This window comes from Gossypium raimondii, chromosome 7 (assembly GCF_025698545.1).
Source record: "Gossypium raimondii isolate GPD5lz chromosome 7, ASM2569854v1, whole genome shotgun sequence".
NCBI lineage: Eukaryota > Viridiplantae > Streptophyta > Magnoliopsida > Malvales > Malvaceae > Gossypium > Gossypium raimondii.
In genome coordinates, this window is record NC_068571.1 from 49,667,018 (window position 1) to 49,685,236 (window position 18,219).

General features: G+C 33.1%; 2 protein-coding genes, 1 long non-coding RNA gene and 1 pseudogene across 6 annotated transcripts; 3 read left to right on the forward strand and 1 right to left on the reverse strand.

Annotated features, from left to right (window-relative positions):
- Positions 1 to 1,803: 1,803 nt before the first annotated feature.
- LOC105778143 (cytochrome c oxidase subunit 6b-2-like) lies at positions 1,804 to 2,952 on the forward strand (annotated as a pseudogene).
- A 384-nt stretch (positions 2,953 to 3,336) lies between these two features.
- Positions 3,337 to 7,413, reverse strand: LOC105777982 (uncharacterized). 4 transcript variants are annotated; one of them, XR_008197729.1, is made up of 5 exons: positions 7,191 to 7,413; positions 6,784 to 7,000; positions 6,563 to 6,631; positions 6,119 to 6,480; positions 3,337 to 6,018 (listed from the first exon to the last, which is right to left on the reverse strand). It is a non-coding gene; the product is annotated as an uncharacterized LOC105777982 (long non-coding RNA). The 4 variants fall into 4 exon arrangements; XR_008197731.1 differs by having other exon boundaries at positions 6,563 to 6,625; positions 6,784 to 7,413; XR_008197728.1 differs by having other exon boundaries at positions 6,784 to 7,413.
- Positions 7,414 to 9,927: 2,514 nt separating this feature from the next.
- On the forward strand, positions 9,928 to 12,756 carry LOC105777904 (ribosome biogenesis regulatory protein homolog). The gene is made up of 8 exons (XM_012601455.2): positions 9,928 to 10,145; positions 10,487 to 10,637; positions 10,817 to 10,868; positions 10,978 to 11,106; positions 11,325 to 11,442; positions 11,963 to 12,146; positions 12,243 to 12,356; positions 12,457 to 12,756. The coding sequence occupies exons 1-8, from the start codon at positions 10,051 to 10,053 to the stop codon at positions 12,616 to 12,618; spliced, it is 1,005 nt and encodes a 334-aa protein (XP_012456909.1). The 5' UTR covers positions 9,928 to 10,050; the 3' UTR covers positions 12,619 to 12,756.
- A 3,114-nt stretch (positions 12,757 to 15,870) lies between these two features.
- On the forward strand, positions 15,871 to 17,907 carry LOC105777821 (adenine nucleotide transporter BT1, chloroplastic/mitochondrial). Its single transcript, XM_012601344.2, has 4 exons — positions 15,871 to 16,041; positions 16,261 to 16,865; positions 17,055 to 17,216; positions 17,306 to 17,907. The coding sequence occupies exons 2-4, from the start codon at positions 16,305 to 16,307 to the stop codon at positions 17,774 to 17,776; spliced, it is 1,194 nt and encodes a 397-aa protein (XP_012456798.1). The 5' UTR covers positions 15,871 to 16,041; positions 16,261 to 16,304; the 3' UTR covers positions 17,777 to 17,907.
- The last annotated feature ends 312 nt before the right edge of the window (positions 17,908 to 18,219 follow it).

The window sequence follows — 18,219 nt, forward strand, 5'->3', positions numbered from 1 at the left end:
AATTACTATTATATTACATTATTATTATTACTGTTATGACTTACTTATTTATGCCATTTTAGTTTCAAATTTTTGTTGTATATGTACATGCTTACATTTTGTCATATATACCTACGTACATTTTTAATTTATTTGTATATATACATTCATACTTGTATATTATTTTATACCTCACATGTACATATATGTACAACTTCTATACATACGTTTTAAAATACATGTATATACATGCATACATTTTACAACACATACAAACTCACTTTTTATTATTTTAAATATACATGTGTACATTATATTTTAGACATTTCATTTTTTATATACATATACATATATATACATAAATCATTACACATATTTTTATATTTAATAATTTTAAAATATGCATACATGCATGGACATTTCATATTTTCATAATTTTGTGTACATTCATGTATATACGTTTTACACCTACTCATTATCTATTTATTTATTTACATTTGCATTATTATTTAGAAAGAACGTTTCAATTTTATTTGCCTATATACTTGTCATTTTGTATGTTATTGATTGGTCCCTTTTATTATTTTATTTTCATTGCTTTGCTCGTATCATTTTTACATTGTCGTACTCATTGTTGATTTGTTGCGCATATTAACACCAAACATCAAAAGGAAGATTTTTCTAAATAAGGCAATATTTCGCGTTTGGAAAATCGAGAAAACGTGCCCTAACGTGCTGGGTTTCGATTTCTCGTTCGACCAAATAGCCAAATATCCTTTTAAGATTTTCTAAATAAGGCAATATTTTGCGTTTGGAAATTCGAGAAAACGTGCCCTAACGTGCTGGGTTTCGATTTCTCGTTCGACTAAATAGCCAAATATCCTCTTAAACTTCAAAGTATGGTTACGTTAAGCTGTAAGGTGATCTTGGTTTCGATAGTTTAAAGTATTGTGTCCTAACGTGCTGGATGTGATATTCCTTCGGAACAAGAGAATCTTATATTTCAATTCATGTTATCCGAGTTTCTTTTAAGGATCGTACTTTTAAAACTCTTCGAAGTTTTCAATTTTCGACACTAAGACACTAATTAATCAACTAGGTACCAATTTTGGGCGCATCGAGGGTGCTAATCCTTCCTCGTGCGTAACCGACTCCCGAACCCGTTTTCTGAATTTCGCAGACCAAAATCGTTGTTTTAATAAAAATTAAATCGTTTATCAAAAACAACCACTTTTCGAGGTGACCCGATCACACCTTATCAAAAAAGATTGGTGGCGACTCCCATTCTCATTCTATTTTCAAAATCCAAGTCGACCCCGTTTTCATCAAAAAATGGTGTCAACAAGGTGTTTATAATTTTAGTTTATATCTTTCTTTTTTCTATGTTGGAATTTATAGCAGGAAAATCAAATACTAGTTTCTCTTTTAATGACTTAATACAGATACTTTTATGTATTTCTTGGTTTATCTATGATTTAAGGAATTTGTGATGTTGGACAGCTTTCCTTTTAGGGGCTGTTCTGGTATTATGGACCTTGTCTGTGAACATTAATTGATGGTTTGGTGGGGAATTAGATGACACTTTGATTCTGCAGTGAGAGTTTTCAGATACCCTTTTGTGGGATTTTGGAACTTCAATTATCTTTTATTGTATGTTTCTCTTGGAAGCCTGTTGGCTGTGACTAATTCTTTATACATATTCATGCCAGTTGGCTTCTAATGTTATGAGTCTCTATACTTATTCTACTGTATAATTTCCTTGAAAGATTAATCTATAACCCCTGCAAATGGTTTCAAATTTCTCTTTTGCTTTGACAATGATTTTGGGCTGTCATAATTGGAAGTTTCACTTTGAACTCTGACATTTCTTCCACACCATTTTTTCCTTGTATATTGTCCCAGATTGAACTGAAAACAGCCCCAGCTGACTTTCGTTTCCCTACAACAAATCAAACTAGACATTGTTTCGGCCGCTACATTGAGTTTCACAGGTACACTGCTTGTTAGGAAACTATCAAATGTTCCCTCCCCCCCTTCCTTCTTTTAATAATCTTGGAATCAATTACAGGTGCTTGGCTGCAAAGGGTGAAGAGTCTAATCAATGCGAAAATTTTGCCTAATACTACCGTTCTCTTTGTCCTGGTGAATGGGTGAGTATACCTAGTTTTTCTTATCGTCATAAGTAAACCAGAGTTTGCCTTGTTGCAATGGAATTGATGCTGTATATAAGCTTTATATCATGTGCTTTTTATTCTCCTAGCTTGTAGTACAAAGCTCTGTTGTTCACAGGCAAATCTGCCTTGTAAACGTCATGTCTTTGTTGATGAAGCTTGTTACATATTCTGTACTTTCAGATACCAACTGTTTCGTATAGAAATATGTTAAGATAAGGAAATAATTATAGGTGCTTTTATTGCTCACCAGGTGGGCCCTTTATTGTGCTTCTGCTCTTTTTCTTTCTCACTATCAGAAGTGATGTAGCATGTTAGTACACTACAAGCTGTTCTATACGTCATATTGATAGAATTATCATTGATTTGGCTGATGATGTTCATTACAAATATGAATGAAGTGTCTACTTGAACATGTTATTGGTTTAGGAACAGTTTTGTAAATTATTGTGATTCTTCTTTAATAGCTACAGTGCTTGTATCAAGAGTTACTTGTAAAGGAAGTAGAGTATAGATAACTTAAGCCATTTTATTAAACTCGTGTTTCCCATTTTAACATCCTGGATGTTGCTGAAATTGATGCCAGATTGAGAAGTGGAATGAACAGAGGGAGAATGGTACTTTGCCGCGTCCTCTGTGACTGTGATCACACATTGGAAAGTAGGTGAACCACTGCTTCTCTGGCATGGAAAACTTGTCTTTAGCTACTTCCAATAGTTATTCTTGAAAGTTTCGAATTAATAAGGTCGATGAGTTGTTAAAAAACTGGAATATGCTCAGATGCTTTAATTCATGTACCTTCTTTTTCAAGCAGATTGTTTCCATCTTCATTTACATTTTAGTGGTGTGGTACTGCTTTCATGAATTTTCAGTAAGTTCTTTTTCTTTCTCGGTAAGGTTTGCTCATATACTGCTCACAGGCAAGGAAAATGATTTATATTTGCATTAAGGGTGGCTTTGATAAGTCATATAATAATGGTATCTAAATTATAGAGCTGGGAAAACAGACCCAAGCTCGAGAAAATCTGAGTTCAACAGAACTTGAGCCCATAATAGATCTGAGATTGAGACTAATTTAGCCCGAGCCCAAGATAAATTTAACCCAAAGCTTGAAAAAATTTAAATTTATAACTGAACAATAATAATAGACATTAATAACTAATATAATTCTATGATTTACTTAAAATAAAAATAAATGATAATTCTTTATTTTTAAAAATATATTCATAAGACTCCATTATTTTGATAATTACACATATCTTAGCATCAAAATAATTTACAACCATAATGGTCTGCTACCCTAGCACGTTTTAGGTCTGCCGCCGCCTGGCACGATTTTTTTTTCTTTATTCGTTTTTATGTTTTTGTCGCCAATTTTGATTTACAGGCTTCTATGTATCCCCTTATACACAGGATCGGAGCGAATCATGGGCCGTATTGAAAAACCTAGCTACTAATATGGATCTTCCATGGTTTGTTATGGGTGACTTCAATGAAATCATGTATGCAGCCGAGAAGAAAGGAGGATTGCCTAGAGATGAGAGGAGAATGGAATTGTTCCGAAGAGTGCTCGAGGAATGTCAATTGTACGATGTGGGCTATGAAGGTAGCTGGTTTACTTGGGAAAGAAGAAATTTGCCGGAGACTAACATACGAGAAAGATTAGATAGAGGAGTTGCAAACGCGGCATGGATTAACTGGTTCCAAGCAGTAAGAGTTCAACATTTAGTGCATTCGATGTCAGATCATTGTCCACTCCTTATGAACACAAGGAGGTATGATGAAAGAATGAGCTACAGTTTTAAGTTTGAAGCGTGGTGGTCCCTTGAAGAGTCTTTTGAAGATGAAGTAAGGAATTTGTGGGAGAACGCATCAGGAGAGCTGATTCAGAAACTGGACTTTTTGAAAAATGGACTACAAAGGTGGGCTAAGAAAATCCAAAATAGAGAAGGCAAAGCAAATTCTCATGAGAAAACTAACGGAGCTGGCTGAGGAGGAAAGAGATGATAAGACTTTGGAGGAACTGATTGATACAAAAATTAATTTAAATTTTGAGCTTGAAAAAGAAGAATGCTACTGGGAACAAAGGGCCCGAATCGATTGGATAAGGTATGGGGACAGGAACACATCTTTTTTTCATGGTCGAGCATCACAAAGGAGCAAGAATCTCATTCGTGGACTACAAAATGAAGATGGTAGAGAAATAGGGGAATTGCACGACATGGAAGGTATAGCACGGTCATATTTTAATAAGCTGTTTTCAACAGAAGGAATGGGGGAGTGCGACCACATTTATGAGGAAGATAATCAAATGTTGACAGCAGTTTACACCAAAGAGGAAGTTATGAATGCAGTTTTTGCCATGGGACCAACGAAGGCACCAGGAGAAGATGGAATCCCAGCCCTCTTTTATCAAAAGTGTTGGAAAATTTTTGGGGATGATATAACCACTTTTTGCTTACAGATCTTAAATGGCGTTAGGGAGGTAAGTCCAGTCAATTCTACAAATATAGTCCTTATCCCAAAAATTCCTAGCCCATCTCAGATGTCCCAATTCAGGCCAATTAGCCTATGTAATGTTCTCTATAAAATCATTGCAAAGGTTATTGCAAATCGACTGAGTGGAGTTATTGGAAAATGTGTTGATGAGGCGCAAAGTGCTTTTGTGCCAGGACGGCTGATCTCAGATAATGTGCTACTTGCTTATGAAATAATGCACAAGTTAAAGCAAAAGAGATTGGGGAAGAAAGGGTATATGGCTGTTAAGCTTGATATGAGTAAAGCTTTTGACAGAGTGGAGTGGGGTTTCTTGAACAGGATTATGCTACAGATGAGGTTTGACCAAAGATGGGTAAATCTTATTATGCAGTGTGTTACTTCAGTTTCTTACTCAGTTATTATTAACGGATATATTGGAGAAAAATTCTGCCCAACTAGAGGAATCAGGCAAGGGGACCCACTTAGCCCGTTTTTGTTCCTTTTATGTGGCGAAGGGCTGTCAAGCCTGCTGAGATTAGCAACATCCAAAGGTGTTTTAAAGGGAGTAAGGATCAGCAGAAATGGTCCGCAGATATCTCACTTATTTTTTGCTGATGATTGCATTTTGTTTGGTGAAGCAACAGATAGGGGAGCCAACTTTTTCAAGAATATTCTACGCGAATACAAGTCATGCTCAGGGCAGTGGGTAAATTTTGAAAAATCAGTAAGAATACGAAGGAGGAAGAGAAGAGACAAGTTGTTAATATCTTGGGGGTACGAAGCTCTAATGAACCAGAACGGTACCTAGGGCTGCCTATAATGGTGGGTCGAAAGAAAAAAGCATCATTTCAGAATTTGAAAGACAAACTCAAAAAATGTATTGATCATTGGAGCTTAAGGCTATTATCGCAGGGAGGGAAGGAATTTTTTATCAAGGTTGTCCTTCAGGCTATTCCGACTTACTCGATGGCATGTTTCTTATTACCCAAAGCACTTTGTGAAGATATGGAGAGTATTATAGCCAAGTTCTGGTGGCAGAAAGGACATGGAAAAAAGGGTATCCATTGCTGTACGTGGAAAAATATTTGTTCCTTAAAAGAAAACGGTGGATTAGGTTTTAGAAATCTTGCTCAATTTAATGTACCGTTATTGGCAAAACAAGGTTGGCGACTTCTTAATTTTCCAAATTCGTTATTAGCCAAAGTTATGAAAGCTAAATATTATCCACGATCATGTTTTCTTAAGGCAGAGCTGGGAAATTTACCTTCACTCACCTGGCGGAGCATTTGGGCAGCAAAAGGTTTACTCAAACAAGGACTGTGCTGGAGAGTAGGCAGGGGAGACAAAATCTCTATTTGGGAGGATAATTGGATTCTAGGAATTGATAGAGCTGAAAGACAAAGCAGTTCACATATTGGGGAAATACAGTTAGTCTCGGATCTCATTGATAATTCAAATAGGAAATGGAGGGAGAATCTGATTATTAATACCTTTCAAGTCGAAACAGCCCAGAAAATATTATAGATGCCGTTAGCCGAGACTGAGCATGATGACATCCAAGTTTGGAGGGGAGAATTATCCGGGGAATTTTCTGTTCGTAGCGCGTATAAACTATTACAAGAGGCTACTCTTAATCCTACTGATTACTTGTTACAGACCGAATCTAAGAACTTTTACAGGAAATTATGGGGATTACAACTTCCCCCAAAAATTACAATGACTATTTGGAGAATATCTTGGGATTATATCCCTAATTTTGTTAATCTCAGATGCAGGAAAGTTATTGCTAATGAGGAATGCCCCCGATGTCGATCCTGGCCTGAAGAAAGTATCCATGTGTTCCGAGACTGTCCTATTACAAAAGAGATTTGGACATCGTTAGATCTGTTCTGGGTCATGGACAATACAAGTCAGAGTTACTAGGAGTGGCTGACCTGGGTTTTCCAGAAAGGAAATGATGCTCAATGTCGACTGTTTTGTTATGCTTTATGGACGATCTGGGTCTCCAGAAACCAATTTATTTATGAAAGGAAAAACAGTACAGGTCGAGTTATAACACAAAGCATCCAAAGACAAATGGCAGAGATTGAGGGAGTAAGAGTTTTGAAGACACAGAAAACTATGGTCAGGAAGTTTGAAGTTCAAGAGGACTTACCAAAAGCAGCGATCCAGTTTGATGCAGCTTTTGACAAGCGAAGCTTCAAGTCAGCATCAGGGCTGGTAGGGTGGGACCAAAATGGAGATTTATTGATGCTAAAGACGGTGATACATAAGAAGGTTTCCTCCGCGTTTGCAGCAGAGGCGTACGCTTGTTTGGAAAGTATGAAATTAGGAATCGCTCTTCGAATGCCATCAATAAAAATCACGGGGGACTCCAAGACAGTCATCAACAAATGTCAGAAAATTTCAATAGATAAATCAGTGATTGGGGCAATTATTAGTGATATTCACAGCAAGAAATCATGTTTTCAAGATCTTAATTTTCAACATATTCATAGATCAGAAAATTCGAACGCGCATAAGTTGGCTAGAAGAGCCATTGATAGAGATGAGAGTATTTACCTGATAGGAGCAGATCTGGATCGGTATGTGTTTGACTGAAAAAGGAGAGAACCAAGAAAATCGGACTGAAGGAGAGAATGGAATGGATGAATTCAAAACAGATAGCAAAAGATATTATCTTTCTTGGGGAAGTGCTATCGTCAGATGGCTGGAGAATGATTTGACTACACGAAAGAAATGGATGCCAGCCGTCTTAAGATTTGATTGGGGCTGATTTTGTTTACTTTTTCATTTATTGTTCTGTTTTCTTTAATTTATTGTTCTGTTTTCTTTAATTTTTTAGGAAGCTTCTAGTGATGTTGATTGTTTTATCCGTTTTGCTTGACACTGGGCCTTAAAATGCTGGGCTTTGTTTGTTTTTGGTTTTATTATTAAAGTTCCCAATCATTTTATCAATATATATATATATATATATATATATATATATATATTCATAAGCATTGCAAATTTATTTTAAAATTTTATTAATAGGAAAAGTAATTAACAATGATTTTTTATGTTTAATGATAAAGTGCAATAAATATTTAAAAACACTAATGTAATATAGAATATTTTAATACTATAATTATATATGTATAATAAATATATAAAACTAATAACTATTAAAAGCTATAAAATTAAATTTTAATAGTAATAATATAATATATTATATAACTATTACTGAAATCGATTACCTAAACTGATCTTAAATTAATATAGTAAGTTAGTATATTACTAATACATAAAATAAAATAAAATAAAATATATTTTAAAATATTAATATATATAACTATTATGATATAGATTATAATAAAAGATATAGTATGACATGATATTATAATATTTAACTATTGATGCATATATATAGACTATTAATATATTATATACTATATAATATGTTATAGCATTATATAATATAGTAAGAGGGCTAACTTCCAAATGCAGAAAAATATAGAAACTTGGAGCATATTTCAGCCAATATAATAATATAAGATAATAATTAATATATTATGTATTACTATAGTAAGTGATATATGGCAGGCTAAGAAGTTAATATCTTGATGAAGGAAATTTAATATTAAAATTCAAGTATATTGTCATGTAGTTCACTTGTGATACCAACTTAATCAATATGGGTGAGAGAAGATATTTAATATTTTTAATTTACTTAAAAATAATTATTGGTGTAGTGGTAAAAAACTCGTTTATAAATTCATTAAACATGTGTTTGATCCTTGGATATATTAATTTTAATTTTTATTTAAAGATTATATAAAAATATGAAAAGATGAATATGTCGTCAAAATAATAATAATAGAAGTCATTTAATATAAATAAAATATTAACCTTTTCTCAATTAAATTGAAACTCAATTAACTCGTGCACAAATTTAATTAAAGGTTTAAATAATACTATAGATAAATCAACTCATTTAAAATCACACCTAAGAATCTTGTAAGTCTATAACTTAATGTTTGATTTATTTTAAGAAATTTTTTAAAGTTGTTTTAATTTTTAAAAAGTATAAATTACGTAAATATTCTTATAAAATAGAAGTTGTTATTTTAATAAATTATAATTTTACCCTTTTCAATCAAGTTAATATTAATTAAGTCGTGACATTAACTCAATTAAGGATTTTATAATTAATATAAAATAATATTATATCAATTATACTAAAATTTATATTAACTTATAACATGAACTTAAGTAAAATTTTATAAATAGCTAAAAGAAATCATATCTAATATATAACATTTAAATTTTTTCTAAAATTTCATTTTATTAGTAATTTCTTAAAAGAACTTTGATCGCTTTTTTATCATTATAAAATTGAAGAAAGCAAAGGAAGGGAGAGGATAATAGAATTTAAATTTCAAAAGACATAAGAGAATGTTATAAAACTTGTTCACTATTTTTTTAGCCCAATGTGTATGGGTTTGTGGTTCACCAAATTTATACTTTCTATCAAATCGATATCTTAACTAATTTCAGGTCTAACCGACTTATTTGATTTAGACAATATTAATCGGACGATGATAACTTTAATAATCCCCCAAACAAATTTTGAAAATCAATTTCTTTAAAAAGAATCCCAGTCTCAAATTTTATTCCAAATGGAATTGAAATTTGAAATACACAAAATATTAGCTTTTAAATAAATTTAAAATATAAATTTTGATTAATTTTGTAATAAATATACCAAAGAATCAAGATTTTGTTATAAAATAAAAGATAGAGAATAAAGTAGAAAGAGAACGGAGAGCAAAGAGATTTTAAGTCTACATTAATAGACATAAAAGAACATAAACGAAATAGAACTCTACTTCTAATTACTATTAGAATTTAAAGAACATTAAACATTATCTTAATCTTGATGGAAATCCACTTAATAATAAAATATTCATTACTGATTTAATATAATATAATATAATATAATATAATATAATATAGGTTTTGTTATAATATTATTGATGTTTTTCTCTAAAAAAAGTATAAATTTTAATATTATTTGAAAATACACTTTAAATTTAACATTTCATTTTCTTAAATTAAAATTTTAGAAATAAATTATAATTGTAATAAAGATAAAGTAGTCTTTTCAAATCTATTCCATAACATGCATTACGTATTTGAAGGTTAAGTTTCCAACGAGCTGGCTCCCAATCGAAATTTAGGCCCAAAATACATTGAAAATATTTTGGGCCAGAGATTTAGGTGTTCTATTTTTGAAAGAAATAACGAAGTAGTACACACTGTTGTTTAGAGACGTAAATGGGCGCAGTCCTCGCCTGGCTTTGCCCTCTCCTTATTAGGTTTTAAGAAGCCGAACTAATAGCCTTGCTTAGCAGCAAGCACTACATACCAACGCCAGCTGAAGATGGAGAAGGAGAACCAGAACCCTTTTCAACTTGATGTGGGAAATCTCTTCGCTTTTAACCCTTTTCACAACTTTCCTTCCCTCCCCACTTCCAGGTTTACCCCTTTTGTTCCTTCATAATAATTATTGTTTTTGTAGTAGTTTGCCTCAGTTTGATTTTTTAGATGATCTGTTATATGGATATTTTTCGTCTTTCTTTTTGGGGTATTTTTTTTTATTGGAATCATGAGAAATTTCTTGGGGGCAAAGGTGATTTGGAGCTCTAAAATAAATTGAATAGCCATGCACTATGATACTTATTTCCTTCAAACTTGGTTAAGATAGTTTTTTTTCTTCAAAGCATGAACTGCAGGTTTTTATTTTGCTTATTTGATCTGTAAAAGATGTGGAATTTTGTTCCTTTATTGATCTATTGATTGCCGCTCTATATGTTTAGGGATGAACTAGTTAAGGAATGTTTACAAGAGGGTACCAAGTTAGTTCAAGCGGTTGCTGATAGTCTGTTTAATTTACCTTCAACCGAAGATGTAGATGGGCCCCTTGTTAAGCTGCCTCCCCCAACTACAAAACTTCCAAGGGAGAAGCATGTAAGCCTGACCTTTTTCTTAATTTTCTTGAAAGTTGGATTTTATATTAGTGTATATAAGCAATGCTTTATGTGGTTGTGTTTCTTAATTCTTTTTATACTAAGCATATTGGCGCTCTCGAAAGTCTAGTTGATAAGCTGCCATGAGAACTGAAATGCTTTATTTGCTTGTCTTTTCAGCTTCCAAAGCCTAAACCTCCTACAAAATGGGAGGAGTTTGCTAAAAAGAAAGGTAATCCGTTTCACCTATTGTACTTACATGGTTCTTTTAGTGTGCAATCTCATTTTCCATTGTCTGAAGATTACCTGCTTTTGCCTTTTCCTTTTGGACTATCTTGTAGGTATAAAGAAACGTAAAAAGGACAAAGTTGTATGGGATGAACAGACTGGTGCATGGAAACGTCGCTTTGGTTATGATCGTGTCAATGATGATAAAGACATACCCATCATTGAGGCCAAGATGACTGATGGTGAGTATCGAATGGACTTTTTTCCTTATAGAAGATGCACTAATGTTATATATATTTGACTTTTTAATTACTACAAACACAGCATAAATGCTTTTGCAGGAAATAAATATATTACACATCAAGTGATAGATAGACCTTTACTTCATAAGTTTACAAGCATCTAATAGAACATATTGGACATGTTTGATTGTGTTGACCATGATTGTTGTTTTTTCCAGAGCCAGGAGAGGATCCTTTTGCTAAAAGACAAGATGATAAAAAGAAACGGGTTGAGAAGCAAGAGAAGAATCGCCTCCAGAACTTGAAACAAGCTGCAAAACTTGGTGCTTTGCCAAGGTTTTACCCATTCTTTGAATATATGTAGAAATTGACATTGCTATTTTCTAGAAGTAGAGATTTTTTGCTCCTTTTTTTGGTCAATATCTTAATCTTATTCGACACATATTGGTATAAATAACCCTCTTCTTATCTTATTCACGCAATGCTATTAGTCCTATTTCAACCTGCAATTCCCATTCATTGATGGCATTCCCTTGTACCCTAATATTTATGTCATTTTAGCAGTTTAAAGGTTAGCCTATGATTTTACAGATCATGCTTATGGGTGTCGATGGTTGCTGGAATTAAACTTCGATCTCTTTTCTATAAGCATCATTTTCATCCAAACTTCGTAGTTCTTCATGAGGAAGTTTGGACACTTTAATAAGCTGGCATTAAATAAAATAGATCTTTGGTTGAGTCTTCCAATTGTTGCCAGACTCCTTGCTATCATTTTATATCACTATTTCTGGTTTAAGAATTTGGCTATGTGTTATGTTTTTCTTAAGTTGATTTTACTTTAAATGGTTTGCTGCAGCCATGTTCAGCTTGCTGCTACGGCTTTGCCCATAACAGGAACCCAAGCTCCACCTAAGAAAGTAACCAAAGATGAATTGGGGAATGTAGCTGGGATGGCTGCTACATCTACAGCCAGTGGTGGGAAATTCGATAGGAAATTGCCAGGAGAAAAGCCTGCTAAAAAGCAAGGAAAGCATCGCAAGGTTTGAACTCTTGGGCCTCTTGACCTGTGTTTCAATGTAAATATTTCTCATAAACTACATTAACATGCTCTAATATTTTCCTGTTCTTTTATTCAGTTCTTACCAGTTGTTGAAGGGTCAGGGATAGGGTCAAGGGAGAAGGAGCAAACTGAGAATGTTCTAAACAAGCTAATCTCTAAGCATTCACATGAGATACTCAACGTTGACAAGGTAGGTTTGAGCCATGTATTTTGGTCGATTTGGTTGTAAACTCAATTTGTTGATAATCTGAGCCTTATTATTTTGGGGTTTTTTTTCCTTCTGAAATCAGGCTGTTACAATGTATAATGTGAAAAAAGAGAAGAAAGCTAGAAATAGAAAGAATCAGGAAGGGAGGTCATCATCAACCTCAAACAAGTTGAAACCCAAAAAGCAACTTCATAAGAAGGGTGCAAAGAAAGGACCAGGATCTTCAAAGAAAGGCAAGGCCTAATAAAATTATTAGGTTCTAACATTCTGGTAAAAGCTTGTAGAGATTTGGGATATCAATTTTGTTAACAAGAGAGTTATTTGTACCAAAGGTTCTATTTGTTGAGACAGGTTTAAATTATTACATTATTTGATCTGCTTATATTTGTTCAAGGAGGTTTAGATAGAAAACGAAAGGGTCTCTTTGAAAAATGGGTTGGAGCATAGTTGTTTTGTTTCGGCTCCTTCTGTTTTATCATTACCAATAGGATAATTATTCTGTACCCCCACAAAACCTCAGCCTCATACCGCTCCATATTTATTTGATTATTGGGTTGACTCCCGTTGGATTCAAGTAAACAACCTCTAAAACTAGAATCAAACTCTCTTCATCACTGCTAATATACTTTTTTACCAAGGTTTCTACAAAGATCTAATTCACCAATCATACTTAAGACCATACATGCCGTAAAATGGCCCTTTAACATTATTATTATTATTATTATTATTATTAGGCTTAATTTATTATTTAGCCCCTGAATTTAATTTTTAGGCATAATGGCAAAAAAGCCATTAGCATTTACACCTTTGTTCTAGTTGACCTTATTCTTTAAAATTCAAATTAACCATTTAAACTCATTTGATTTATATGTATATATATATATATTTATAAATTACATAATTTTTTATTCACTCACTTTGTGAATGAGGCTTGGGGCAGCTGGTAGCCAAACCACATCTACAAACACCTTTATCTTCACCATTAGAGACAGGACTGATCTTTGAGATGCTAAGACACTGCCCAACCATCCACAGGTAACACGGTTCCCCGCCGTGTAACCGTCGGATGGTGGTGCGGCAACTGCATTTAATGGCAAGCTAAACAGGGGGGTTGTAAACCATAACTTAAAGGGCAGAGAGAGTCCAGATATTAAGATATGGCTCTAAAATTTGAGAGATGTAGAGGTCCCCTCAGTCAGCAAGATATAAATTTTTATCTGAATCTTGTGGCAACAAATGCAGCATCTCTTCTCGTCAGAATCTAAGTAGAATACACACAAATTAGCCACTCATTTCCCTCAATATATAAACCATTGGGTGTTAATACTCTAGTTTTCAACCCAATGAAAACGAAATAAGTTGTCAATAAAAGAGAGTGAAAACGATACGTGTGGGGATGTATGAGAACAAAATAAATAAATAAATAAAACGTTTTTTTTTTTCAGAGATAAATAAAATGTTTCTCAATAAACTATATTCGGTAGAAGAAATTGTAAAACAGAACCAAAGGAAATTATTTTTATTGCATAATATTTACCATATCCAAATCTTGATTTTTATATTTATTTTAATCTGATCTTCGAATTAAAAACTAATTCACATTTAAAAAGATAAGAGACTTATAATTAGACGTATTTATAACCTATTTTTGTATTAGTTTTAATGTTTTATACTCAATAATTTGAATTAAGCGTTTAACAAACCACTGCTTGCAAATTATTTTTCAATGTTATAATTAAGCTTTAATGGTTAAATGTGGATTAAAATTTGTTATTATGTTGTATTCCTATTTGGAAGGAAGGAAATTACTATTTCTTAAAAAAATTTGATATATTAATCGTTTACCATTATTGACTTGGTATGTGTTTCTATCATTTATTAAAAAGTAATTGTATGTAATTATTCTAAGACATTCGATGTTTCGTAACTATATCGACAGTAATCAAATAAACCTTTAATAAATGAAAATAAATAATTGAATATTTCTTAAATGTCAACATAATTTATTTACAAATAAACATAAACTTCTTAAAGTTGGATATCCTAAGCTTTACTCTACAATCTTGTACTGAACTAAAGAGCTTTTTGAAAGCTATATGTCTATTTTATTTTTCATAACTAAAATGTCTCTAAACTAAATTAATTAATAAATGCCAGATGAAAGATATAAAATATAGTGTCTAAGCTACCACATACTACAATGCGTTGTAGGTGGATTCCATATATCCATTTCTCTCTCCTTGTTAATGCAGACTAGACTCAATTTAAAAGTTATTTGATAAATCATATAATCAATTTTTGAGCAAAATTCATAATTAACGTTAAATTGAAGTGATAGATTATAAATACTGATGATCCCTCCACTTCAATTGTTAGTCTCTATATCTGTTTGTTTAATTAAAATATTTTCTTTTCTATTTGAGATCAAAGGGTTAAACCATTGACCACAGATTTGATGAATTTGCAAAAGAAATAAAATAAAAATGAAATCAACCCAATAAAATAATTAGACCTTAAAATTTAATTTCGATATCCCAATTTACAACCTTATTTGATATAATGGTCAAAGTTTACAACGAGTCCTTGTATTATATTAAAAGAAAATCATTATACGTTTGAAAAGATGACATTTCAATCCCTACGTGTTAACTTTGTTGTTAATGGAGTAGCATACCTTAAAGTTATTGACGTGACATTAAATCAAATTAAAAGGCTTATTAATCTTGAAAGCAATTGGAATAATGTGGCTTAATGATAGATAATATGGACCAAATTGCAAATAATTTAAACACAACAATTATGTAAAAAACAATTTGAGGTAAAAGTAAAATCAATTTCTTACATCTATTTATTCTTCAAAATTGTTCTTTAACCTATTAATTTAATTTAATATTTAATTTAATGTCACGTCAGCCACTATTAACTTATGTCATTCCATTGATACCAAATTTGACATTAAAATGCCAACTTTTCAAATATATAAAATTAAAATATTCCTTTTAATAAGGAGAGGCTAAAATGAATTTTATAATAAGATGTGAGTACTTCTAGTGTAATTAAGGGCTGGTAGGGCCTTGGTCTCCATGAATTTTTTTATATCTTTTAAAATTTTAAATTAATAAAAGTAAAATTATACTTTGACCCCTTAAAATAATAAAATTTGATTTAACATTTTAAAATTATAAAAATATAAGCTATTAAGATAGTGAAATTACATTTTTACTATTGTAAAAGTTATAAAAATTTTTTTATTTCACCCTTGAGTTTTGGTAAACTTTAATTTGATATTAATATTTTGAGTTTAGGAATTAAGAAAAATGAAGGCTCGATAAAGGCAAGAAAAGTAAAGAGCCAATAAGAAAATAAAAAATCCAAGGGCCACCGCCCACCGCCCTAGATTCATTCCTCCTCTTCGCACTAATTTTTTTCTCGTACAGGAGACAGTGATCATACCCTCCAACTCAATTCTCATTTAAATTCTTTCCTTTGAATCAATTTATTTGGTATATAATAATACTTTGAGAGTAAGATATTTCCTTTCTTAATAAAATTGACGTAGCACAGCTGTTCTGAAATTCTGACCGTTCAATTAACCCAAAAAAGAGAAAGAAATTGTGAAGGATGTTTCCACTTGCAGCAAAGGAACCCCACCTTTTCACAGCAAATGGTAGGCCGACCCTCAACTCTCTACTCTTTCGTTCATCAGCGCCATTGCACAACTCTTTCTTCTCCTCTCTCTCTCTCTTTGGCCCATCTCTTGGCTTTGGAGAGACTGAGAGGAGAGAATCTCAATTACCCTTTCTTCATGCATCTATTCTTTCTTGTATTCCTCTGAATTTTCTTCGTTTTGTCTTTTTAACCAATTTTATCCAACATCCATTTCCAGTTGCAGAAAACCCATTTCATATTCAAGTGTTTTAGAAGGATTAAATGGCTGAAAAAAGTTTCCCACTTCTTCAACATGGCAACAAAGATGTGGTTTTTAGTGATTCAGGTGTCAAGATTGTTGAATGTTCTTTTTCTCTTAAGAGAGTTAGTTTGAAAGCAAATGGGTTTTTTGCTAGTGTTAATCAAGCTGGAATGGGTTTTGCCATCTCACCAAACCCTCAAATTCCACTCCAGAGTACTGCAAAGTTCCATTTTGCCAGTCTTGTTTCAATCTCTGAGCCCGGGTATCTGGTTTTGGATGATGAACTTGAGATTGCTGAGAGGTTAGTGGAGAAGAAGAAGAAGAAGAAGAGTGGGTTTAAGTTTAGAATTAAGATTGGGAATGCGTCATTAAGGAAGTTGATGAGTGGGGCAGTCGCAGGTGCGGTATCAAGGACTGCTGTGGCTCCATTGGAGACCATTAAAACGCATTTGATGGTGGGAAGTTGTGGGAATTCCATGGCTGAAGTGTTTGATAACATCACCATGAGTGAGGGATGCAAAGGCTTGTTTAGAGGCAATTTAGTAAATGTCATTCGAGTGGCTCCAAGCAAGGCTATCGAGGTATGTAGTTAGGCACTTCATTTATTGTCCTTACACTTTTGTTAATTGTTCACCATGCCTTAGGACGCCAGTTATCCTTCATTCACTGATCTTTTTTTTTTGTGTGTGTGTGCATTTTAGTCTTTGAAGGATTAGTAGTTTTCTATGTTCATCATCAATTTCTATCTTGTTTCATATTCCATTGCACAGTTATTTGCATACGAGACAGTCAAGAAACAGTTGACGCCTGAACATGGGGAACATCCCAAACTCCCTCTGCCAGCCTCATTCATTGCCGGTGCTGTTGCCGGAGTTAGCTCGACATTGTTGACGTACCCTCTCGAGTTGCTCAAAACTCGTTTAACTGTCAATGTAAGCATGAATTTTGGTGAAGAACTAATGAACTAATTCTTCATTGAAGCATCTATCTTGACCTGTTATAGCTTTGCTTTGATTTGCAGGAAGATTACAAGAATCTATTTGACGCGGTTGCGAAAATTGTACAGGCCGAAGGACCGGGAGGACTATACAAAGGCCTCACTCCAAGTGTGATGGGGGTGGTTCCTTATGCTGCCTCTAATTATTTTGCTTATGATACACTAAGAAATGCTTATAAAAAAGCTTTTAAGAAAGAGGAAATTGGGAATGTTATGACTCTTCTAATAGGATCAGCGGCCGGTGCGATCTCGAGCACGGCAACTTACCCTCTCGAGGTGGCTCGGAAGCAGATGCAGGCTGGTGCTATTAATGGAAGACAATGCCACAACATGATTCAAGCATTGACAAGCATAGTTGAGAAAGAGGGGATGGCAGGGCTTTATAGAGGGTTGGGACCAAGCTGCATGAAATTGGTCCCTGCAGCTGGGATTTCATTCATGTGTTATGAGGCATGCAAGAGGATATTAGCAGAGAGCGAAGAAAAAACTGTGTGAATGATATCCTTGAAAACCAGAAATCCTTTCTTTCAAAGCCAAGATCAATCCTTTTAGATTTTAGCATTTTGTGGTGCAAATACATCTATCTATCTATATATATATAAATAAGATGATTTTTTTTCTTTAAATTGGCATTCAAAGAATTGTTCCTATATCTCAGGCCATTCCAGTTTAAATGGCGAAAGACCGATGGTAATTACAGGGTTCATAGTGGTCTAACATCCTCCTATATGGTTTGGAAACATTCTGCAAGCCATCTGATATCAAAGCTGCTGACTCCTCAACTAAAACATGTCAGCTAGGTTAAATCATAATTACAGCTTTCAGTAACTAATATTCATGAAATTTGAAAAGTTACTTCATTTTATCTCTTCTCTACTTCAAAAGTTAGTCACTCTATTTCTATTGGTTAGAATTTAGTCATTTATTTTTGTTAAATT